General features: G+C 37.4%; 1 protein-coding gene across 1 annotated transcript; it reads left to right on the top strand.

Annotated features, from left to right (window-relative positions):
• The first annotated feature begins 6 nt into the window (after positions 1 to 6).
• TRAPPC11 (trafficking protein particle complex 11) lies at positions 7 to 24596 on the top strand. The gene is given in 30 exon segments (XM_003205519.4): positions 7 to 242; positions 891 to 1060; positions 1470 to 1516; positions 1519 to 1539; positions 2635 to 2749; positions 4471 to 4570; positions 5315 to 5388; positions 5600 to 5696; positions 6471 to 6604; positions 6935 to 7082; positions 7551 to 7644; positions 8922 to 9001; positions 9080 to 9158; positions 9256 to 9310; positions 10673 to 10818; positions 12261 to 12322; positions 12433 to 12565; positions 13229 to 13359; positions 13867 to 14022; positions 14840 to 15027; positions 15662 to 15810; positions 17308 to 17429; positions 18085 to 18204; positions 18575 to 18640; positions 18743 to 18899; positions 20227 to 20335; positions 20987 to 21078; positions 21928 to 22061; positions 22434 to 22601; positions 23633 to 24596. Coding segments are annotated over 30 exon segments (3396 nt in total). The 5' UTR covers positions 7 to 38; the 3' UTR covers positions 23678 to 24596.

Below are 24596 nucleotides of genomic sequence, written 5' to 3'. Positions count from 1 at the left end.
CCGGCCTCCAGCTTCGGCCGGGGGCCGCGGGGAACAGGATGACTCCGAGCCAGTGGGACTTGCCGGTGGAGCTGTGCTGCCGGCCTATGGCCTTCGTCACCCTCACCGGCCTGGACGTGGTGTACAACGCCGTGCACCGGGCCGTGTGGGATGCGTTCTGCGCCAACCGGAGGGCCGACCGCGTCCCCATCTCCTTCAAAGTGCTGCCCGGCGACCACGAGTACCCCAAGTGCCGGACGAAGGTAGCGAGCGGCCGGGGCAGATCCCGGGGCTGAGTCCCGTGGAGGCAGGTTGAGGGAGCCGGGCTTGTTGGGTGCGGAGAACAGAGGGCTCCGGGCCTTCCGGTACCTAAAGAGAACACAGAAACGTGGGGAGGGCTCTTCTTCCTTGGGGAGCACAGTGACAGCGCCAGCGGTTTCGAACTACAAGAGGGGACACTTGGATTGGATGCAAAGAGGCCGTTCTGCACTGGCACTGCTGCATACAGCTGTAGGTGTCCCACGCTTGGAGGTGCCCGAAGTGGGATGGGCCTTGGGCAGCCTGAGCTGGTGGGAGGCACCCAGTCCATGGCAGGGGGTGGGGGGCTTCAAGGTTCCCTCCAACCCAAACCGTTATACACTTACACCATTCTGTGCTTAACCTTTTTGCCAAGTCTGCCTGGTAGCTGTTGTCGTTTGTTGGGTGCTATCTTGGCACTGGGCACTGTTGCTGGGGGGTGAGGTGTGTCTAACTTGATAGGAAGAGAAGGCTTGAGGGGAGGGATTGCAAAGGAAAGATAATAAACATAGCATCAAAGGCCAAGAATGTGCTGCCAGCTCCTCTTTTCCCCTATACTAACATAGATTGTGAATGGTTTTAGTAGACTGTTCTAATCACCTCACTATTTTCAGAGGACCTCCTACGAGTGGTATATTCCAAAAGGGATCCTGAAGACGGGTTGGATGAACAAACACCTGAATTTAGTTCCTGCACTTGTGGTGGTGTTCTATGAACTGGACTGGGATGAACCACAATGGAAAGAAAAGCAGTCAGAATGTGCCACTCGGGTTGAAATTGTCAGGTAATGCTCCATCTCCTTTGTAAGGTGCTACAAGCTTTTGGTGGAGTGTGAATTGTGGAGTCTTTTCTGTGTTGTAAAACATTCAAATATATAATCTTATATGCAAATTAAGGGGATCTTGAGTTTTGCTTTTTAATCTACAGCTAGAAGTAAAGGTACTTTTTTGTATGGCTTATTTGGTAAAGTACTTAAGTAAAAGCAGCTTCTGAAGTGTTGGCTAAACTCAGTACAATTATTCTTGGTGAAGGGGTCAATACCATGTTCTGTAGATGATGTGGCATATTGTGTTCAGTTTGATTTCTTATGTAGTGTGCTTTCATTGCTTCTGTGTAGACTGAAATGGAACTTTTATCTGATTATTCACAAATATGAAGGGAAGCCTTAATGAGCTGTGTTATTTTTATTCTAGGCAAAGTTTGCAAGGAAGAAATACAAAAGTTGCTGTGGTCTTGATTCAGAAAAAACTCCATTACCTCCAGGTACTGGGAAGCTTTGTATGTAATTGTAATGATCTCATTTTTCAGAAAAGCTGACTGTAGTCAGTTGCATTAACTGCAGTTCATAATATGATGTTATCTGAACACAGACTACATTGAGGCTGCAGGGAGATGCTGTTAAGTGCAGTTGAAGAATGTGTGAAGCTTTCATCCTTAATTACTTACTCTCAGACCTGGCCCATCTCTTGGTACTATGTATCAAAAATGTTGTGGGCATTATACTAACAAAACAATGTTTTTTCATAGTAAGTTGTATTTTAAAGCTTGCTTGAGATCAAGAAAAAATAAAAGCACTGAGAGCTGAGGGTAATTGCAGAAACCTTCAGTTGAACTCTGTATTAATCAATGAAACTTTGAAGCATGAGAGAAGACAGCTTGTGATTTTCATGCATGCATTCTCAGCTAGCATTGGGAAGTCTTTTGTGCTTGGTATGTTGTTGAGTATTCTTTGAGTGCCATTTTTGAGTGAACTTAAGCGCAATATAAATCTCCTTTCCAACCATCTGTGATGCTTGCTACGTTTTCCCTCTCTTGGAAGAGGTAAATGCTGTGGAAGTCACATCTTGAATGATCCTTTCCTACACCAACTTTGGATGTGGTGGGGAAGTCGTCGTATGTCTCAGATGGCTGCAACTCTTCTCTAGATTTGAAGAAAATCCAATGTTCTTTATGTTGGACTGAAGAAGCCTTTTAATGTCAAGATCCAAAGTGGGGAATGTAGAGGAAAAACACGAGTCAAAGTGGGATGGTGAAACTTGATGTGTTTTAATCTTTTGTTTTTCTAGAACCACTGTTTCAGCTCTAGGTGCATACTTTGCAGTGTTAGGCAAGCCATTATTTTACTTAAGGTAGAGGATATTCAGCTCTATGAGGCAGATCAGAAATTTACGGTGCTAGATAAACCACTCCTAGAAGGTTTGTGTAATGTGGTCACCTGGATGAAGCATGTAATATTCAGAAAGAACTAAGAAGGAATTTGTGTTAGATTTCTTGTACGTTGTACTGATCAAGGTTTTGGAGGTCACTTGACATTGCAGCACCACATAGTGTTACCTGTGATTTTCTTGCTTTCGCTAGGGGAAGATGTTATTGCATCAGAGAGGGCAGCAGCTTTATGTAATGCTTGTGACCTTTCTGGAAAATCCCTCTTTGTGCTTCCACACACTGATCATCTTGTTGGTTATATTATAAGGTAAGTGACTGTAAATCACTGTTTTGCTCTGTGTGGCAGTGGAGATGATGAGAGTTGATAAGTTGAGATGATGGTTGTTTGGCATGCTTGCTGTAGAGCAGCAGCGTGTGTTTCATCTGTTCATTGGAATTCTTCCTATTGTTCTGCAACCTGATGAATCCCACAGATCTCCCCTTTCTAAGTAGGGTTGAGTTATTATGTCAGATATTTCTTTGGAAGCCCACAGAGCAACATCATAAAGTATCCCAAGATGTTCCCCTTTTCATGTCAGATAAAGGCGAAGCAGACTTTTCTAGTTCTTTCATGGTTTTATCAGTGCTGATTCTGAATATTTTTTTTCCCCTCAAATGTTTTGTTAGTTGTAACTCTATTAGCAAATATTTGCACTTTTTTTTTCTCCTCCCCACCTCCACTTCCTGGCAGTATAGATATCTTAGTATTTGTACTAAGTAGTATTTTTATGGGTGGAAATACTATCTTTGTTATTTCTTTACATTCATCGCACTTTTTATTTTAATATATACAGAGTGTATAGCTTCAGATACATTACCAAGACTTTAAAAAAATAAAAAAAAAAAAAAAACAGGGAAGAGAGTCTAAAAACACAAGCTCAAACCAAGGCAATTCATTACTGTCTCCAGCTTTTTGAAGGTGGGCTATATTGTTAGGGATTAACAGCTCTTTATACTCAACTTTAAAAAAAAAAAAAGTTTATATATTATGTACAGAGTTTCTGATTCTAGTTGTATTGACATTTTTTGTAGTAAAATATACTTATTTTTGAAGAAAAGACTCCTCTTCTGCCTGTGGGCTGATTTGTCTTATACAGCTGCTACATGTACATGGTGCTAACATAAGTATCTAGGCACTTATTTATCATTTTTTCCTTTTTTTGTCTGAACTCATAGTTGTTCCTTTGTTTCCATCCCCATCCTCTCTGTTGTGTGGTAAATAGAACATGAGTTGTGATCTCCTTTAGCCTGTAGTCATCCCTTCTCAGCTAAATTGCAGGTCTGGTACTTCATCCTTTATTGTCTACCTGTGGCCCTGCTACTGAATGCATTTCTTTCCTGTTCTCTGATTTTTTTTCTTTTTTTTTTCCCCTCTTGCTTTGGATGATTTTACTTTGTCCTGATCATGCAGCATATACTTAAGTCCTCTTTCACCTTGTACTGTATTTAGTGCTCTGGGCCTTTTTGTCTCTCTTCTTTCCCTGTGACTTGTCATTGGGCTATTTATCTTGTGGACACAAGTTCGACCTAGTCTGTGCCTTCATAATCTTCTTACCCTTTGTAACATTTTGCCTTCCATTCCTCCTCCCCCATCTAGTCCAGACAAGAAAAGTTTTGACCTCCTTATCTCAGGAGCCTCTGCAAGGTTTGCTTGCTCTGAGGGATCTCCATTTTCTATTGCCTTGCAAAATCCTGACGGCTCATCAGTGGACTTTTCACCTTAAATATCAGATCGTTGTACTAGAAATCAATACATGAAGCTCCCAAAGCTACTTTGTTTTGTGTTACATCTCCGTGAAGTTTTGTGCGAAGGGTTTTCATCTGCGTGCACTTACTGTGTGTGGTAACTTACAGAAGATTGTAGTAGTATTTTAAGCTATTTCTGCCAACCCTAGCATAAGCATGATTTAAAGTAACTTACTTGGAAGTTATTCAGATTCCTTGTATGTGAGAGAAACTCAGTGAAACTTATGAGCTACTTTGTTGCAGATTGGAAAACGCGTTCTATGAGCATGCACAGACTTACTATTATACAGAAATACGAAGAGTCAAATCTCATAAGGAATTCTTGAACAAAACCACTCACCAGGTAATGTTACTCCATTTTTGCAGTATTATGCAAGTTAAATTGCACGTTGGAACAGGGAAATAAGGGCTGTTTTTTGCTTAAACATTTTTATTCCGCTCCTTGCCCCCATCCAATTTAAGAGTCCTTCTGTCTTGGTGTAGCAAGTTAATTGGCTTTTGTTTTCTGTAAGATAAACTTTGACTTTGATTGTTTTGCTGTAGTTTTTGTCTTCCTTGCATCTTGAAGAAAGAATCATAGCCCAAAAATGAAGTTCTCTGATTTCAAAAGAACAAACATTTATCTGTATGAATTAACCAATTTGAATGTAGTATCTTAACAAGCTGTGGGAAGTTATTATCCTTACCAGCTTCAAACTTGAACTGGACTTGATGTTCATCTTTTGCTTTTTAATTGTCAAATATTTATTTAGGTGCACAACTGCTGTTGAGGTTGCCAGCCTCCCCCTTTCTCTTTTGGAAGCTGGGATCCAACAGTCACGTTCTGAACGAACATGTTGAAATTCTTGGGTGCTACAAAGCTTCTCTCCTTTTCCAGGGTGAGAAGTTTAGTGTAGATTCAGTCTGTTGGAAGACTGATTGCTGCTGTGTCGTGCTGGCATGGAGAACTAGGAAATAATGGCACAGGCAGTCTTTGAAGCCAGTGGCTCTGTTGTGTAAACCTTTGAAACTATTGACTGTATCTACTTTGTAGTTAAAAGACATGTTCAGATGATTGTGAATGATGTATGCTGGTTGTGTTTTGCAGCTTCTATTTGTTAGACACCAGTTCAAAATAGCATTCTTCAGTGAGCTGAAACAGGATACGCAGAATGCTCTCAAGTAAGGCTTGTGTAGTCTTCCCCCATCCTCTCAACCCCAAATTATCGGTCTGTAGCTTAGCATTGGATACTTTCTCAAATGCAAAATTAGTTAAATGCGTAAGGGATACCTTCCTTAGTTGGAAAGGACACTGTTTTCTGCTGTAAGTAATCATGTTCTTGAATTGTATTGTCTTGTATGAATTAACTCTAATTCAAGTATTTATACTTAGAAATTACAGGACTGCATATAATCTTGTACATGAATTAAGGGCTCATGAAACAAACATGTTGGAAATCAAGACCATGGCAGGATTTATAAACTACAAGGTAACGAGCGTTCTTCTCAACTTTGACAGCCTGTACTTTAAGTAAATAATTTAATTAGTTACTGCATCTTTAATGTGTAAACCTTTTAGTTTTCTGTTTTGTGGGGTTTTTGTTTGTTTTGTTAAGGAGGTAGTTTAGAAACAGCCATCAGGGGTACAAGTTAAACTCAGACTTGCAGAGACTGAATTCCACACAAAAAGATCCTTAGCTGAAGATGAGTATCTGGAAGATTTACAGTTAATTTGATGTTCAGTCTTCAAGATGACTGCATACCTTTAATTCTTTCTTTATACAGGGGGCATGAAAAGAAGAGTTACTTGTTTCTCGAGTATTTTTGTTATAAACTTAAACCACGGTAGTTTAGTTATTCCTTGTTTGGAGGAGAAGGGTAGCCCTTTAAAGTAATCCTTTAAGAATCAGATCATACTTTGTTGACATTCTGGGGGATTTTAAGCGAGGCTGTGCTTTTATGCCATTCTAAATGATCCTGAGGTTGGACTGCATCAAATTCCACGATCCTTCTTGAAATGACTACAGGCTTCAAAGTTAATGTTCTTTCTAGTGACTCTGCAGCTCCATCCTGAACTGGATGAGTTTTCTTCTATTGGTTATTTGAGGGAGAAGGGAACAAAAATAACTGTTAGATGCAACAGAGAACCACATGACTTCAGTTTTCATTTTACATCTGTTTTTCTTCCTCTATTTCCTGTGCTATTTGAACTCTTCAGAAATACATTAAGTTAGTATAGTTTGTGTTTTTTTTGTTTCTCCTAGATCTGTCGCCTCTGTTTTCAACACAATACTCCACTGGATGCAATCGCTCAGTTTAGGAAACATATAGACTTATGCAAGAAAAAAATAGGAAGTGCTGAACTGGCTTTTGAGCATGCTGCCTGGATGTCTAAACAGTATGTTTTTGCTTAGTAATGTTTGTTTTACCTCCTAAGTATAACTTTCTGAAGCTCAGTGTTTTGTCTGGGTAAGATAAATTCTGAGCTCTTTATGTAAGAAAGAAATGCATTTGTTCATAAAAGCTGTGTGCTTTGACTTTTGTTTCGGATTGATTATCATCATCTTTCATGGAGGAAGAAAAGGGTATGACAGAAATGCAGCTGTGGAAATTAAATGCAAAAATTCAGAGAAACGTTGTCTGTCTTAAAACTAACCAGAACTTTTAGCTGAAATGCCCCTTTTGGTTCATATTGCTGTTCTAATTATAAAAAAAAATCTTTTCATAGGTTTCAGGCTTTTGGTGACTTGTTTGATGAAGCAATTAAGCTGGGCTTGACAGCAATTCAAACTCAGAATCCAGGTTTCTACTACCAGCAAGCTGCCTACTACGCTCAGGAGCGGAAACAACTAGCAAGTATGCTTTGTAATCATGATGTAAGTTGGGAAGGGAAAAATTGCTTTGCAGGTAACCTAGTAGTGAATTACCTAATGTTGTATTCTCAAATTGTAGCAGAATATTCTGTAATACATGTTAACAAAAAAAAGAAAGATTACTTCTTTTCACATGCTTACTAGCAATTGCTTGTAAGTAATTTTTATATTTTATACTTTATATTGGTAAGATTAGTCATGAACAAATGAATTAGTGTCTATCATACTACAAATTATTTTGATATGTCTAAAATAGTTAAAATATCTTTGGGTATATAAAAACTTACTGTTTTATTTTTCCTGTATACTTCTCTATACTTACACAGTAGTATTTCTATACAAGTGGACTGCCAAGTGAAGTTTTAAAGCAGGCTCCTTTTGTGTGCCTGCATACTGAAGCATCAAAACACTTTTAATTCTTTAAAATAAACTATAAACCTGTTTTTATGACCATATTTGCTAAACTTACAGTCCTCTGTGGTATATCCCAACCCGGATCCCTTGGAAACACAGACTGGAGTGCTTGACTTCTATGGGCAGAGACCATGGCGGCAGGGAACATTAAGTAAGTTTTGGTGTCTTGTATCTGTTGAGTTCGGGCAAACACTCGGACTCACTGACACTACCAACTATCTTAACAGGCATAAGCACATAATCCCTTTTCCACAGACCAAGATGTAGGGCTGAGAATTCACTGTTGTGTTAGTTGATGTGACATTCAATGTCATATCACCAGTTGTCAACTGGAAGCTCAGTGAATGTTTGATCTCCCTAACAAACTTAAACAAGAATGTCAGGCTTATGCAGAATCGGGTATTCAGCAAAACTGCTTAGGCCATACTGAAGTGCTGCTGCTGCTGCTGTTTCTATTGCTGACTTGTAATCAGTGTGCTGCAGTGAATGTGTTCCTGGGAAAGAGGTGCTGGAGAACTGACAAAAATAAGTGTTCCTGAATTGAATTGCTGTAAATTCACCATTCCATCAGTTCTTGTCAGCTGTAGATACTTTTTTCTGGAAAACTTGTGACTTCTTTAAATTGGTTTGAGAGGATATCATGACTAGATTTTCTTCTAAGAAGGGCATTTGTTTTTTCTTGCTAAAGTAGTAGTTTTATCTGGAGTTCAAACATATTCGTATTTGTTCATGATGTATATACATGCATGAATAAATATGAATATATTTATACATTATATATATGTTTATGGTTGACTAATTTTTTTTTAGCTGCCTTCCTTTTCTCCCTGGCTGTCTTGTCTCCTATTCCTTATTCTTCTATGTCTTTTGGGCATTGTAACTTTTTCACTGTCTTCTTCTAAGGTTTTCATTCCTGTTCTGTAAGTACTTGAGTATGACCTGTTCTACCTTCAAGTATTACTGTTTAAAAATGTTGAAGGCTACAGCCAAGGCTATGATGAAGTTTATGATGAAGAGTCTTTACCTACTAAGCTGTTTATGACTCTGGGTTCAGGCAAGAGTCTGCAGTCTCTTGAAATATGAGCCTAAATTCTTAATTGAGATAATATAGGAAAGGAGCTACAGTGTTGTTTTTTTAACATGCACTAAATATTAATAAATGCAGTCTAAAGACTTGGTTATCTTACTCAAGAACAGGCCACTTCTTTTGAGCAAAATGGGACCTATTTCATCCAGACTTTGTTTTCTAGAACAAGGGAGACGAGTTCTTAAGTCCTTAGTGTTGTATCCATCTCCTAGGAAACAGAATGTTTAAGGATTTGAGTGTGTTTGCACTGGACCTTGTATTAATGTCTCACCACAAAAATAGTTCCCTTTGGGCCTGAAGACAAAACTCCAGTGTCATGGATTTTTCACTGTCTTATGCAGGCTTTGATCTTTCTGATCCTGAAAAGGAGAAGATGGGGATTTTATCTCTCCAGCTGAAAGAGAGAAATGTCCTTCACTCAGTAAGTCTTGTTCTATTGAAGCCTTTTCTGACATAACTCTAGCATTACATATATAACAATATTAATTTTATCTGTCAGGAGCTAATAATTACCCTGTTGAGTAATGCTGTTGCGCAGTTCAAGAAATACAAATGTCCAAGAATGAAAAGTCACTTGAGTGAGTATAAGTAACCAGATGCATCTCTTAAATTCACTTTGCAAAGACTTTCAGCATTAGTCTGATTACATCTTTCTTATTCATTTTTTTTAAACAGTGGTTCAAATGGGTGAAGAATATTACTTTGCTAAAGATTACGCCAAAGCTTTGAAGTAAGTACCTTCCCTGATTGCTTCTTTTACATGTTACTTTTCTCACTGAGATGTCCTGTCTTACTGATGTGTAATGTTGGAAGCTCATCTGAGATGTTGCTAGTACCTGGGCTTAATCAAGGTATGAGCTTTGAAGTGTATCAACTCAATTTCTACTGAAGCAAGCGAAGCAGATGTGATAAGTCTGTTGCTAGAATAGGACAGCTTCCAATGTAAATTGTGGTTGAAACTTACATTTTTGGCCAGGTCTTTATTATTGCTTTACTTCTGGCTCACTGATGAAGTACTGTCTCACAGGAATGATTTCTGAATTGAATTAATACAGAGTAAAGGCTGTGAAATTATAAAATTAAAAAGAAAAAGAAAAAACATAACTGGACTTAACTTTTGTTTTATGTAGCAAGATAAATAGCAGAAAGATTTCCTTTTGGTGTCATTTTCTTATTAATGACTACAAAGCTGGGAGAGTTTAGTATTGGTGTATTGCTACTGGCTTTTCTGAAGGTGTCTTGTTTAGTTCCTTAACTTTGTTTTTAAGGGGAAACAGCCAAGATCATATTGAGTTGGAGCTCCTCAATGTTTCTTTAATTATGTTTCAAAGATCGCATATTCTAAAGAGTAGTTAGGGCTGGAAGAAGTGCTTAGTGTTCTTATTAGCTAATTGGAAGCTACAAAAAGGAAAAAATAGGGTGGGATAAACGAATCAATTTGTATCAAGCCAGATTTTTGTGTGAGCAAGGATGAGTTTTTAACGGGACTCCTTTGTGGTTAGGTGTGCAGAAACTGTTTTTAAACCAAATCCTTTCTCTGCACTGTGAGTACTAAGTGAGAATTGCTCAGTGTTAAAGCTATAGTATGATGTACAGGTTTGCCTGATAAAAGATTTGTGTATGTTGGCTGGAGATCCTTGAAACCCTTGAAGGGAGCTGGACATAGAAGGAAGAATAAACATCTCAGCATGAGGAATGTTAAAATTCCTCAGTTTGGAAAGGGGCTTTTCTGTGTCTTTGATTTCCTGGAAGCTCATAGCACACTCAGCACTGGAGTGTTTCTAATACAGTGCTGGACTATGGCTTGTCTGTTCAGTTATTTCTTCTTTGTATAAAGACAGGTGAGTCTTCCTATTTTCTTGTGAAAATTATTCTAGCCTGAGATAGAAATTTCATGCAGTGTATTTCTTTACAGTAACTTTTACTAGAATATATGCTTCCATATACAAGTAGTTGACTTGGATTTAATCTAGTGCTTGTTTTAGTAAAGATGGTTTTTGTGTTAAGGGTAACAGATGAGTGTCATAAAATACCCTTGTATTCTAAAAAAAAAAAAACAACTTGATTTTCTCTCAATTTTAATACTTTGCAGGCTGTTAGACTATGTTATGTGTGAATATCGCAGTGAAGGATGGTGGACTCTTCTCACTTCCATACTGACGACAGCTCTCAAATGTTCATATCTGATGGCCCAGATAAAGGATTATATAACGTACTCTTTGGAGCTATTGGGTAGAGGTACTGTGTTCAGAAACGTACTCAGTTTGCCTGTGTCGAAAAATTGAAGTACATACGTGCGTGGAAGTCTAACAAATCATTGTCAGATACAGTGCTTACGTTGCTTAGTATTAGACTGCAGAAGGATGTGTATCTAGATAAATATATGCCTGCGCTGATTTCTGATCTTTTATGCAGGAAACTGAGTTTTCATGCTCTTCTATTATTGTGGCCTTCCAGTAAGTGAAGGGGGCCTGCAGGGAAGATGGGGAAGTTCTCATTTTCAGGGAATGTAGTCATAGGACAGGAGGTAAAGATTTTAATCTACTAGAGACTAAACTAAGATTAGGTACTAGGAGGAGATTGCTTACATAGAGGGTGGTGTGGCACTGGAACAGATTGCCCAGAGTAGCTGTGGCTGCCTCATCCCTGAAGGTGTTCAGGGCCAGGTTGGATGGTGGCCCTGGGCATCCTGATCTAATGGGTGGCAACCCTGGTCACAGCACAGCTGTGATATTCCAACCTTGTCTTTAAGGTCCCTTCGAAACAATTCAGTGAATTCAAATAGACCGTATTAGGTTATCAGAGACTCAGAGCTTTGCTTCAGACTGGTAGTTGTATTGCTAAAATTGTTATTAATAGAAAATCCCTGAGTTCTGTTGATGAGGGTATGAAATTTAATACAGCTGAAAGGAAAAATGTTTTCCACTAAGTAACAAAACCAGGGCTTTTTTTCCTGGTCTTCAAAATCACAAATACGCTCATCAAATCTTTTACTGCTGATAAAATATGCATACAGTATCTTTCAAGGAAAAAGTGTGGCTTAAGGTAGCTACTTGGTAGCTGGTTTTTATAATAGCTGCTACTTGACACTGCAGAAATAACCATTGCATGCCCAGATTTGCCAACTAAAACCAATTTGAGGTTACGTGTGGTAGAAATGTTTTCTCATCTTCTGTTAGCTAGGCATGCTATCCTGCTTTATATTAAGGAATAATAATTAAAACAAAACTAACTTTGTTTTTCAAGGGAAGACCACTTATTTTTAATTGGTCTATTTTTCCTCTGGTCACTGCCTTGAGCTGCTGTTCCTATTCTCATTCAAGTTTCCTTGTACTTTTCAGGCGTATTTGTTCTCTATTTCACTTGCTTTTAAATAACAATAACAAGAAGCTGTAGATATTCTTATCAAGGGAAAATCCCAAGAAATGTTATGAAATGCTGGTCTAAGCAAACAATATTTTACTTTGTTCTAATGAAAATAAGTGAAAACACTTGAAAGGGAGGAACTTATGAAAACCAGAGTACTTCATGGATACACTTTAAATCTGGGAGGCAGGATTTATTTTTCAGAATATTTTTTCCAAAGTCCAAATAAAAAAAGTGTTTATTTTAAAGTTTAAAATAAATAGTAAAATAACGTATTTCTGTATTGTAATCCTTGGTTTTGTTTTGTTTGCTAGCATCTACTCTTAAAGATGATCAGAAATCTCGAATAGAGAAAAATCTGATAAAAGTTCTAATGGTAAGTTGTAAATCTTCTATTACCTTTTCACATGTTCTTAAGAAGGGGGTCAGTGTTTGGTAACCTATTTCTTTTATTGATTTTTTTTATAACCTTCTATCTGGATACAGAATGAGAGCCCTGATCCTGAACCTGATTGTGATGCTGCTGCTGTGAAAGCATCACAAAAGTTGTGGTCTGATCGTGTTTCTTTGGCAGGCAGTAATGTTTTTACAATAGAAGTCCAAGATTTCATACCATTTGGTAAGTAGTGAGTCTTCCAGCAAATTTACAGAAAGTTTAAAAAAAAAAAAGTGAATGTAGTTGTGTCTTTGAGGTAACTAATTAGGAGAAAATATACACTGTATATTAAAGTCAGCAAAAATATAAACCTTGCCAGCACTACTGTTCTTCATCTAAGTGACTAAGAAACAATGGGAGGACCAGTGATCTCTTATTCTCAATGTAGACTACTGGAAAAGAATTGTTTTGAGCTTCATGTGTGGTGGGTGGAAAAATCCTTTTAGTTTCCAACTGTGGCCATCTGTGCCTTTATACATGATGGAAGTAGTAAACTTCTGTTTTTTTGACAGACTTCTGCTCTTCTGTGCTTTGAAATAGAACTCTGAGGAAAGAGCAGAATGTGTTCAAAGCACCGCCTTCCATGGGAAGAGGGTGTGAGAGAGCATTACCTGCAGAAGTGTAGTTATGTGTCCAGGTTTTGTTTTTCTGCTCAATATCTGCTGCTGTTCCCCTCTGCAGCGGCCTCAACCAAGTGCTGAAAAGTAGCTTTCTGTGACAGTGCCAGTAGCCAAATCTTCATATCTTCTTAAATGCAGAACAATTCTTTTCTATAATTGTTAGGGGAAAGAGTGCTTCTGGAATTTAGTGGTGGTGTAGTTTAACAACATTTTTCTTGTATTCTAGTGCAATGCAAAGCAAAATTCCTCGCTCCAAGTTTTCATGTTGATGTTCCTGTGCAGTTTGATATTTACTTAAGAGCTGATTGTCCTCATCCTATCAGGTTTTCTAAGCTCTGCATCAGTTTTAATAACCAGGTAATCATATTTTATTTCTGACTCAATGAGGGAAACTTACAATAAGAGTAGAATACTATCTGTTAGCCTTTTCAGCAAAAAAAAATATTTGAAGTGCCTTTCCAAAACCTGTGTTAGAAGTTCAGTTGGAAAGATGTCTTTTCTTTTTCAATTATCACTTTTGACTACTATATTGATATTATGTTAACTTCCCAAATCCAGTTTGAATAGTTATAGTATCTCTGTTCTTCTGTAAAGCTTCAAAATTATCCTTCTGAAACTTTAATGTCTTATCTCTTGTGGTATTTTTGCATAGAGTTACATTAGTGAATATCATGGATGCTTTTTCACAAGAAATTGCATTGTGGTGTATCTGCTAAGCCTAGCTTCAGTAATGTGAGAGACATTAAGAACCATTATAGCTTTATCCAGTAACACAGAGCATTAATATCTGCTATGCTATCATTATTCTTTATAAATGTCTCAAGTCTGTAACTACCAATGTTATTTGTTGTGCTTCCACTGTAGGATTACAACCAATACTGTGTGGTAGAAGAAGCTTATCAAAAAAGTGATATTCTAGAGCAGTCGTCACAAGGAACAATGTGCTTAGTCCCTGGTAAAACAAGGAAGTTCACGTTCAAATTTGTTGCAAAAACTGAAGATGTAGGAAAGAAGATTGAGGTTTGTCAACTTATTTCATAATTCTAGAACTACAAACCTACCTCTATAACCTCACACCAGTTATGATTGACACTGCAGTTCCAAATAATTGAACTTCGTTCTTGAAACCAAATGTCAAAAGGAAGTATAAAATTTTTATTGAAAGTACAAAGACAAACAAAACTTAAGTATTACTTCAGGTTTTTAAAATGTGCAGTACATCATTCTTGCTTTTTTTAAGTAAAGTGTGTGTGTGTATATATATTTACACACAACTATGGAGAATAAAAAAACTGAAAAATATTACATTGCACACACTTAAGCCTGGATCCTTTTCCACTACAGTTTTTATTAAATAAAAACTTTGTGGTGGTGAGGTGGTATGACTTCAGTCTGCAAAGCCATCAGAAGCATTTTGGTGATATACAGGTACAATTAAAATGCTAATGTTAGAAGTCTGTTTTTACAATCATAGAATCATAGTATGGCCCGAGTTGAACTCAAAGATCATCTAGTTTCACCCCCTCCTGCTCTGGGCAGGGTCACCAGCCTCTAGATGAGGCTACCCAAAGCCACATCCAGCCTGGATTTGGAATGCCTTCAGGTATGGGTTATCCATAGCCTCTCCAGGCAACCTGTTCCAGTGTGTCACTACCCTCTGTGGAAAAGCTTCCTCCTAATTCCAGCCTAAATCTCCCATCTCATCACTATCAACCCATGCAAATAGTCTTTCCCTCTCCTGTTTATACGCTCCCTTCAAGTACTGGAAGGATCACAATGAGTAATCTCAAGTCACAACATTGGAAAGCTAACATATGTTCAAATTTTTATCTATCAGATCACCTCTGTGGATTTGATCTTGGGTAGCGAATCTGGCCGATGTGTGATTCTGAATTGGCGTGGAGGAGGTGGAGATGCTGCTTCATCTCAAGAAGCATTGCAAGCAGCACGTTCCTTCAAGCGGAGGCCTAAGCTCCCGGATAATGAAGTTCATTGGGATAGTTTGGCTATTCAAGCAAGCACAATGTAAGTAAAAATTTAAAAACTCATTGTTGAGTTTTCTGTGAAGTCCTTATCAGCATCTCGAAGAAGATCATGTACTTGTTGGGACTTCCTAGTGTGAACTTCTTAATAAATCTTTGCATAACTGGAGTAAGATATTATCTTAATTCTTTATGACTTCTGAGCTTCCAGATAGCTAGACATACAGATAAACCTTACCTTGATCTCTGATCATGCCAAATATGCTTTAGTTCTTCCCCTCACCTAACTCTGTTGGGCAGACTTTTGATATTTTTGTGCAAACCAGGAGCCATTATACTCACAAAAATGTACGCACAAGGAATCTTCTGTTGGAAAATAATCATTAATAAGTAGGCTAACACTAACTAGGTCTATTCAAAAGAATTAAATCAGATTGCTGTTGGTGGGGGCACTTCCTTATTTTCTGGCAGAAAATCTGAACTATTAATGCTTTCTAGTCAGTCAGTATTTTTAAAGTTGTCGCCATCATGCTGCTTCTCAGCAATATTGTCTCCTAGTTGAATAGCCCTGTAGTTGTCAGAACTCTCTGAACAATAGGCTGTTTCAATCTCTTTTAAACTAGGCTTAAACTCATTATTTAAGAAACATACAATAACTGAGCCTTTTCTCTTTAAAGGATTATTTCTAGAGTGCCAAACATTTCTGTTCAGCTTCGTCATGAACCTCCTGCCCTGACTAATGAAATGTACTGTTTGGTTGTGACTATCGAGTCACATGAGGAGACAGTTGCCAAAGATGTTAAGCTTACTGCAGGTTTAAAGCCAGGTATTTCAGGTTATTTTCTTTAATCCAGCAGTATCCTAATAGATTCCTTTTTTTTTTTTAATGCAATGAGAACTATAGTAAATTATTCTCCTGCAGTAATTAAGGGCCAAGCCAAGGTGAGTTTTGGGAATATGAATTTGAGATAATACTGATAAAAAAAAAAGGCTAGCAGTCTCATTCGGTTATGGTTATCTCAATCTCTGCTTGTCATTAGTGTTACATTCTCAAAAGACAGGTATTAGAAGTGTGAAAGAGCATGGAAGCTTTGGTATTCTTTCCTAATCCCTTATTTAATTTGCTCAATATCTAAATTTTTATTTTCCCACAAGATTTTCCATTTACTTATTTTCTTGCTGATGGGTAAGCATAAGACTGATCTTGATGAACATGTTCTAAGCATAGGTCTATGTGGGTTTTCTTCTTTCCCCGCTACCCTTCTCCCCTTCACCCTCCTTCCCCCCAAAGTCTGGGGAACAGTGAAGAAGACAATATTCCTTTCAGTGAGATGGAAACTATACAAATATTTAATGTTCCAGTTAGCTGGGTGCAACTATTGCTGGCAGTTTTCAAGATGTGAAGACTGTGTATTATGAGTATGCCTGTCTGTAGTTATCATAAAAGGCAAAAATATTTTCTTAAGCTACTAGCATATAAGATGCAATGTGTGCTCTGAAATAGAACTACATTCCCTTTTAAGTCAGTGGAGTGTTCTTTAAACTTAGTTGATATTTGGGCTTGGTTCCTAAAGCAGTGGGTAACAGTTGGTCATTCTTTTTTTTTCCCCTTCCCCCTCCCCTTTGATCTTGAATCCTAACACTTGATACACAAGGTCATTATGAGCTTGCTGATTTTGCAGTAAAAACAATTATTGGAATTTGACACTTCATTTATAGTGAAGATGGTATATTTTCCGCAGGTGAAATTTTTTGCAAGATGCGGCTTATTTTGCTTTGAAATTTATTCAATGTGATTGCAGTAATGTTGTTATAGTAATGTTGTTATTCTAGTCAACCCTTGACTGAAGAATAGTGTCATTTAAGATCTATGCATTTTTCCCACCTGTTCTCAATGCAGATATGGAAGAGCAATTTTAAAAGGATTTAAAACCATTAAGCTGTACTTTTGAAAATGTAACAATCACAAAACTGTGAAACTTAAATTTTTTTTCACATAAAACATAAAGAAAAACTGGGATCACAAAGTTGTCATCGTGTTGTGTATTATGTATGGGAGGGAATATGTGGATAGGATTTCTTGTTTTTTTTTTTTTTACCTGGCCTAAACAAAATGGGGAAAAAACTGCAGGATGTTTAAAAAAACTTAAGGTACTATCAGATCCCTTCAGTCTGTACTTCAGAAAGCTTCTCTCAACCAAATGACAATGTTAATTCCTAGCATGTTGCTTTCTGAGCTAAATGTCCTATTCTTAGTTATTGCTTCAGTGATTGTAAGCCTGTGTGGAGATGTATAGATATGTAAGCCTGTCTTTAATCCTAGGGCAAGATGCCAACTTGACTCAGAAAACTCAAGTGACTCTTCGAGGAACAGACACGTGTGATGACTCCTTTCCTGCATTGCTTCCTGATATCCCAGTAGGAGATCTGCAACCAGGGGAAAAGGTGAAAGCTTACAACCTTATTTGTATATCACAGTTAAGAAAATGGGGAACAAGACTTTCATAACATATTTAGTTTCCACTCTCTGAGCTGCTAAATGAGATACTCATGGCATAGTTTGCACAACGTTTACTTGTAATTTACTATTCCTTCAACTATATCACCTTTTTGGCTGGTCTAGGAATAGGGCATATTCTGGTATTAATGATACAGCTGAGAGGATATAAAATAAAGAGGCTTATCTCAACTATTAATTGAATTTACTAGCTACTGGGCAATGGCAATAGTTGGCAAGTGTGATTCAATTTGGATAGTGAAATATGCAGATCCTATACCAAATTCTGATTTTGGCTAGTTAATCAGAACTTGGGTATATCGTGTTACATGGTAACGGTTATTTTCTGGCACTGCTAAATAGCAGATGACCAATAGGGAAGCAACTGGAGCTGTATTACTCCAATGGAGATGTTATACTCTGTGACTAAGATAACGCAGTTTAGGAGATAGTTAATGATCAAAATAATATTTATGATAACATCTACTGTACTGTTGCTCTCTTAGTCTGTATGAGATGATGATCTAAAATTTTGGACAGTCCTAGGCCTAACTAATGTATTTTAGGTATAGTGTGGCTCATAATATTTCCTTCATTTTGCAGCTGGAAAAACCAATATACATTCGTTGTGGAACAGTTGGTGCCAGGATGTTTCTTGTCTATGTCTCTTACTTGATCAACACTACTGTTGAAGGGAAAGAAATCCTCTGCAAATGTCACCGGGTAGGGTATAAAGATGCTCCAGTTACTGAAGACTCAGTCTTATGATTAAAAATATTTCTTGCATTTTATTACTGTAACTCCAAGATGCTTAAAAGCATTTAGTCGATGGGGGAGTGGAGGTGGAGAGGCAAAAGGTTCCCATACTGATCTAATTTAGGATGAGCAGCTTTGTAAGTGTAATCAGAATTTTAAAAAAAATGTTGGTGTTTATTCCCTGTTTAAAAAAAAAATTAAAACATTAAAATAAAACCCTGGAAGAACTTAAAATGATGATGATTAAAAGTAGAATTGTATTAGTAACTTTTGACATTAGTTGCCTGAATGTAACTTATTCCCTCTTTTCCTCTCACTCTTTTTGTTACCTACACAGGATGAAACTGTAACTATAGAAACAGTATTTCCTTTTGATGTTGCCATCAAATTTGTCTCCACAAAGGTATGTGTTCTGAGAAGTTGTTGGTATTATGGAATTGTGCCACTTTTAATAGTCACGCCCTGTTTAGTCAGAAATAGCCAGGTTTTGTGTATGTCTTGACAGCTGGAGCACTTGGACAGAGTTTTTGCAGATATACCATTTTTACTGATGACAGACATCCTGAGTGCCTCTCCTTGGCCCCTCACTATTGTGACCAGCCAGCTCCAACTGTCAGCTTCCATGACCTCGGTAGATCAGCTGGAATCTTATGTAGAAAATGGTAAGTTTTCTTAGGTTCTTTTCTGTCACAAGGGTATTTTATTTTTAATATTTATGTAAGTAGAAAGTGTGGATGATTTTTAAGCAGGATTTGCTGATCAAACTCTAGAAGTAGCCGCTTAACACTTTCTTCACTTACCAGGACACAATTTAAATGGCTTTAGTAAGGTTCAAAATGTAGTCCCGCTTCAGTTGATGAAGTAAGAAAATTTGATAGGTGGTATCAAAATCCTAAATACAACAGATCAAAAGGGAAAGCACCCGAGAGAACTTCTGATAAACAACAGATATACATTTGAAAAGATTGGCAATATTTCCATTGTTCATGAACTTCGTATACTTTGTTGATCATAAACAATTTATCACTTCAGTCTGAAATTTCATATGTCCATGGTTTCACATGGATGAAACTGAAAAATGTGAAGCTAGATAATAGGCTAAAAAGAATAATTAAAGTAAAAATACTTTTTGTATTTTATATAAAGTTAACAGTGTGTTAACTTTTAAAGCCAAATAAATGGAGTACTTACAGTAGAGCTGATTCAAAGACCTTCAATAAAATGTTTTCAAATTTGCTGAGTTAATAGATAGAAAATGTGTATTTTATTTGAACTTTGAATGCAATCAGGGCAGCCTGAATCCCTGCCAAACTGAGAGGTAGCTGCATATCTACATATTCAAGAGCTTGCAAGACTGTAGTTCTAGAAATCAATGGTTCCTAGATCCTTTAGTCAGAGTATGATATTTCACCTTTAGCTCTGGCACCTTGAGGTTCTAGTTGTTGCTCCTAAAGAGCTAACAGCCAGGAGGTACAAACCATTTCAAATGCTAGCTATCCAGCTGCCTAGGTTTTATTGTTGTGATATTTTTTTCCCCTTGTAGGACTTAGCAAATAACAAAGTGATCTTTTAGTACTATTTTATTTAAAAATCAATTCTATTGAAGAAGTATTGGCTTTTCATTTTAAAACATGCTAATGTCTTGGAATCTTCTGTGGAAGAGAAGTGTAGAGTTTGATTTGTTGCATGCCAAAAAAAATTGCAAAACAAACTCTAAGTTGGCAAAGACTTGTTGTGTATCCACCTGGAAAATCCTCACAATGCAGTCCAGAAAGTAAGCTGTCATATATTTGTATATAACACCGTTTTATGTGTTGGGATACTTCACAATCTTTATTGAACTTGTGTATGGTGTAGGTATAGTTTGCAAAGTACTTTGCAGACCTTTGTCTGAATGTTTGTGTCTGTATAACATTGACTGTTTAGGCTTAATGAATGGTGTCTGAAGTATTGATTGTGCGTTGATTTTAAACAAAATCTTGCTGATAGTTGTCTTACAGACAGGTGAGAGTGCCAGTGAGTGCTTTTGCCTGCGATGTCCTCCAGTTACTAATAGTGGTGGAGTGGCAACTGGATGTTATATCATTTCCTGGAAGAGGTAGGCAGCTCTTGGCCCAGATGGGGAGAGGCAGTCAGCTGGTTTGGTTTTCGAATGATGGTGTTTTTTGGCTTTTTTTGTATTGGGTCTTCCTGTAACACAGACTGTCTAGACTTTAGATCTTAGTAATAACCTGGTTAGGCTCTGGAGTAAATACCTATTTCACTTTAACTTTTTTTAATGTGGTTATAGTTTTAACATTCCATGAAGCTTTATTCTTTGTAAGATCTTAGGTCAGTTACAAAGCCTTCCGCTCTGTTTTCACTAGCCATGAAATATTTCACCTGAAACCAAGTCAAAGTAGTAATTTGGAGATAGTAAAATGAACAAACTTTTAAAATGGGAAAACTAACTATTTTCCCTCTCTTGACTCTGGGTTTGTATTTGCTCCATTTTCAAAGATGAATGCTCAGGTATATCTGTCTTCTAGTTGTTTTTAATATAGAGCAGTTTAGTGTTCTTACTTGCCTTTTGCTATTTTATCTTGATGCAATGGCATTTTTTGTGTTCACTTCAAACAAATATAAGGGGATTTTTTTCACCACTGAAATTACTGTAATTTTAGTTTTAGTCGTGTATAAGTGGTGTTCTTTTAGCATACTCACTGCATTGCATTGCATAACTCTCAATGCGTTTGTTTTTCTTCTGCAGAAGTTCACCTGTGGAAAGTGTACCTGTTGTTCGTACGGTCATCACTCTGCCACACGTGATTGTAGAGAGCATTCCCCTCCATGTTAAAGCAGGTAATGTTAATTTGGCAACGTACATGTTCTGCCTAAAGGTTTTAAATCTTCCCAGGTAAATGAGTGCTAAATTTCGCAGCGTCAAATTTTGTACCTTGCACTTGCTGTAGCAAAAGGCAGGAAATTGGTGATGGATTCTATGGGCTTAGTGAAAGAAATTGCCCTATTTGAATTGCATTGCCCCTCTTCTCACTTCTCAGTTCTAGGAAAGAATTGGAAGATAGGTGTGTGAATGTGCAGTTTCAAAAGCTACTAAATTGTATTGCGTGGCAGCGCAGAGGCCACATCATCTCTACTGACACAGCCTTCCCAGTAGGGTTTCTTTTGATGCCTTTGGCAAGAATTGTTCCATCCACCCACACCCTGGCCACTTCCCAGGAAAGAAACAGCCTGGAGAACTAGAGCTGCTTACGGGCAGGTGAACTGTTTCTCTTTTGGCATTCAACCTGCACAGGAGCAGAGCAGTAGTGCAGAGCTTATCGCACACACACAGTTACTGTGACTTCTTCATTTTGTTTTCACTTGTACTGATCTTCTATCATTCTTTCCTGATGTATTTTGAATATCACAATATCTAATAGTTTTGGCAAGCTGAAGATACTCAACAGCAAAGTGACTTTTTAGTTAGCATTCCTGAATAGTGTGAACAGTCAGGAAGCTTTGTAACTAGGTATTGAGTAAGTGGAAAACCTAACAAATAAAGTTCTGATCCTCTTTTTCCTTGAAAAATGCTGAAGATGTCTAGTTACTTTTTCTTTTCAAACTTTTCACTGCTCTCTGGGCTTGCTTTTTTTTGTGTGAAACTTTTAAATGTGCTTTTTTAACTTTGAGATTACTTTATTTTTAAAGATCTGCCATCATTTGGTCGAGTTCGAGAATCCCTGCCTGTCAGATATCACCTGCAAAATAAGACCAATTTAGTCCAGGATGTAGAGGTGTCAATGGAACCCAGTGACGCATTCATGTTCTCTGGCCTTAAGCAGGTATAAAAATGTCACATTTCCTAATCCTGTTTGTTTATCTACTAGTGAAAAATATATTGATTAGGCTTGCACTGATGTTCAGTGATGACAAATTCGTTTTGCAAATGTTGTATGGTAAATTCTGTCTGGAAGGACACAACATGAAGACTCCTTCATAAGAAAGGTTAGATGGAAGCCTGATTAGGAGCTATGTGTCACATACTGAAACACCGTGTTAGCTATGAACTGTAAGTTGTTAGTTTTAACCAAAAGAGGAAAATAGTTGCATAGTTTACTTTGTCCAACTCAGAGGTTGGGAGTAAAATATAAATCATAAATAGTAAACTGTTTGCCACAGAACTTACCTGTTTGTGGCTTTTTCTCCTTTCTAAGATCCGATTAAGAATCCTTCCTGGCACGCAGCAGGAAGTATTATACAACTTCTATCCTCTGATGGCTGGATATCAACAGTTACCATCTCTTCATATTAACTTGCTGCGATTCCCAAACTTCACTAATCAGTTGCTCAGACGATTCATACCTACACACATCTTTGTAAAGGTAAGACTGTGAGAAGTGTTTTGTGTTCAAAGGCTAAAGTTATAGGGGTTGAGCAACCTCTATGATTTGAGGTTCAGAAACTCTGCAATATTCCACGCCTCCCTAAATAACTTCTGAAAACATATCCTCCCAGTGAATCACCCTGTCTAGATTTTCTTTAAGTATTGTGGATCTGAAGACAGCTCAAGACAAATAGATCTTGTGCTTCTGAAAAAAAAAAAGTTCTTGATTGTTTTCCTGCTGCAGTGCTGCAGTCTCCAGAATATTGTATTCAATTCTTAGTCAGACTCTGAGCAAGCAAGGAACCTGAAGAGTTTGTTTATGTGAGTAGACCTGGACTTGTTCAGGCGTCTGTAAACCTGTTTTTTTTTTTTTAAGACACAGGCCTGGCATTCTTTCAGTTTTATTTCAGCCAAAAGAGATTGACAGCACATGTGGAAACTGAAGTTCTGCCTATCAGTGACTTTTCTAAATTGGCTGTTGAGATATCGTCTTAAGTCAGTATGAGAGGCTTTTTTTCTTTAAAAGCAGTTTTCTCACCACTCCTGTTGAATCTCTTTAGGGTTCAGAATGCTTATCCTTTTTGCTTTAGAGTTGCCAAGGCCTCAAGGCACCTTGTTCTAAGAATGCATTTTCCTTTTTTCTTTAACTTTTTTCTCTCCATCTCTGATTTTGCCTAAACTTTTCCAAGAAGTTTTCAGTTTCATTCCTGTTTTATACATTATCAGCTTTTCATACTGCAGTAGTACTCAAAGCTCTAATCAGCCAGACCTTGTGTAAAGTTGTTTGAATGTGTATGGAGATGCTCTTGACATTTAACAGGGCAGTTATAAGGAGCTGTAGCCTTGACAAAATACTCACTAGGCCAAACTCAAATTTGTTGTGCTACTTCTGGAAATCGTTAGAAATAAGGATAGACTTAGTGCCACACTTGTGTGCTAGAACCACATCATGATGTATTGTGAAGTTAGTTTCATAAACTATGCGGAAGATGAAGGTTGTTAAAAGTCTCTATCCTTACTTTCTTAAAGCCTCAGGGTCGTCAAGCAGATGAAAACTCGATTGCAGCTGCATAACTTCAAGACTTGCACCTCTGCACTTAAAGAAGATGGGAAGTTGCACAGAATATGTAATGCTTGCTTTGGAAACATGGCTTTGATCAAACCATAAGAATTATTTGTTTTTAATTACACCTCTTAACAGAACTAATGTTTAAAAAAAAGTCTTTCATAGACTATCTTTAAGGAAGAAACATGGGGAAAACTTGGTGCTTTAACAGGAACGTTGTTTTGAAGGTAACTTTGAATGTCAAACTCTTGAAAGTATTACTTTCTAGGCATGTTAACTATCTCAAGTGTTTAGCTGAAAAAATACAAATTTCTTTTACCAAAACCAAAAGACATTTTCATAATTAACAGTAAGTTGAAGTGCTAGGTTTACACTTTACAACACTGAAAATGATTATCCTTTATGAAAACATGTTCTGTGCCACTTGTGTGGATGGCAAAACAGGTTGTGCAGTAGCATGGGAGGTTACAAGTGATTAACTTGTGTTGTTGGGATTGAGAGGCTTACTAGTTGTTAGAAAGGGTAAATCTGAAAGGCGTTTCTTCTGGGCAAGCCGTACATCTGGGTTTGAATTCAGAAATAGCTGGTCTAATGAACAGAGATTCATTCATTCATAACAGGTGGACTGTCCAACCTCAACTTGATGTGGTTTTGAATTATTTTTGCACACACAGCTTCCAGATTGAAGATGTCTTAATATTCCCCTGCTGTGTCAATTAAAAGAAAGACATTCTACTGTTGTACAGCTAGAGATGAACTGGTGTTTAAAATACAATAAATCCTGTACATATTTAAAAAAGAACAAACAACAAACATTGTGAAAACTACAGTTGTTTAACTTTCTAAATGACATTTTGCTTGGAGAATATCTTATTTATTGTCAAAGTGAAGTTCTAATAAATAGCTTGTAACAGAGTGCTTCTGAAA

Source organism: Meleagris gallopavo, chromosome 4 (genome assembly GCF_000146605.3).
Source record: "Meleagris gallopavo isolate NT-WF06-2002-E0010 breed Aviagen turkey brand Nicholas breeding stock chromosome 4, Turkey_5.1, whole genome shotgun sequence".
In the NCBI taxonomy this organism is placed as follows: Eukaryota; Metazoa; Chordata; class Aves; order Galliformes; family Phasianidae; genus Meleagris; species Meleagris gallopavo.
This window is presented reverse-complemented; position numbering and strand designations above follow the sequence as displayed.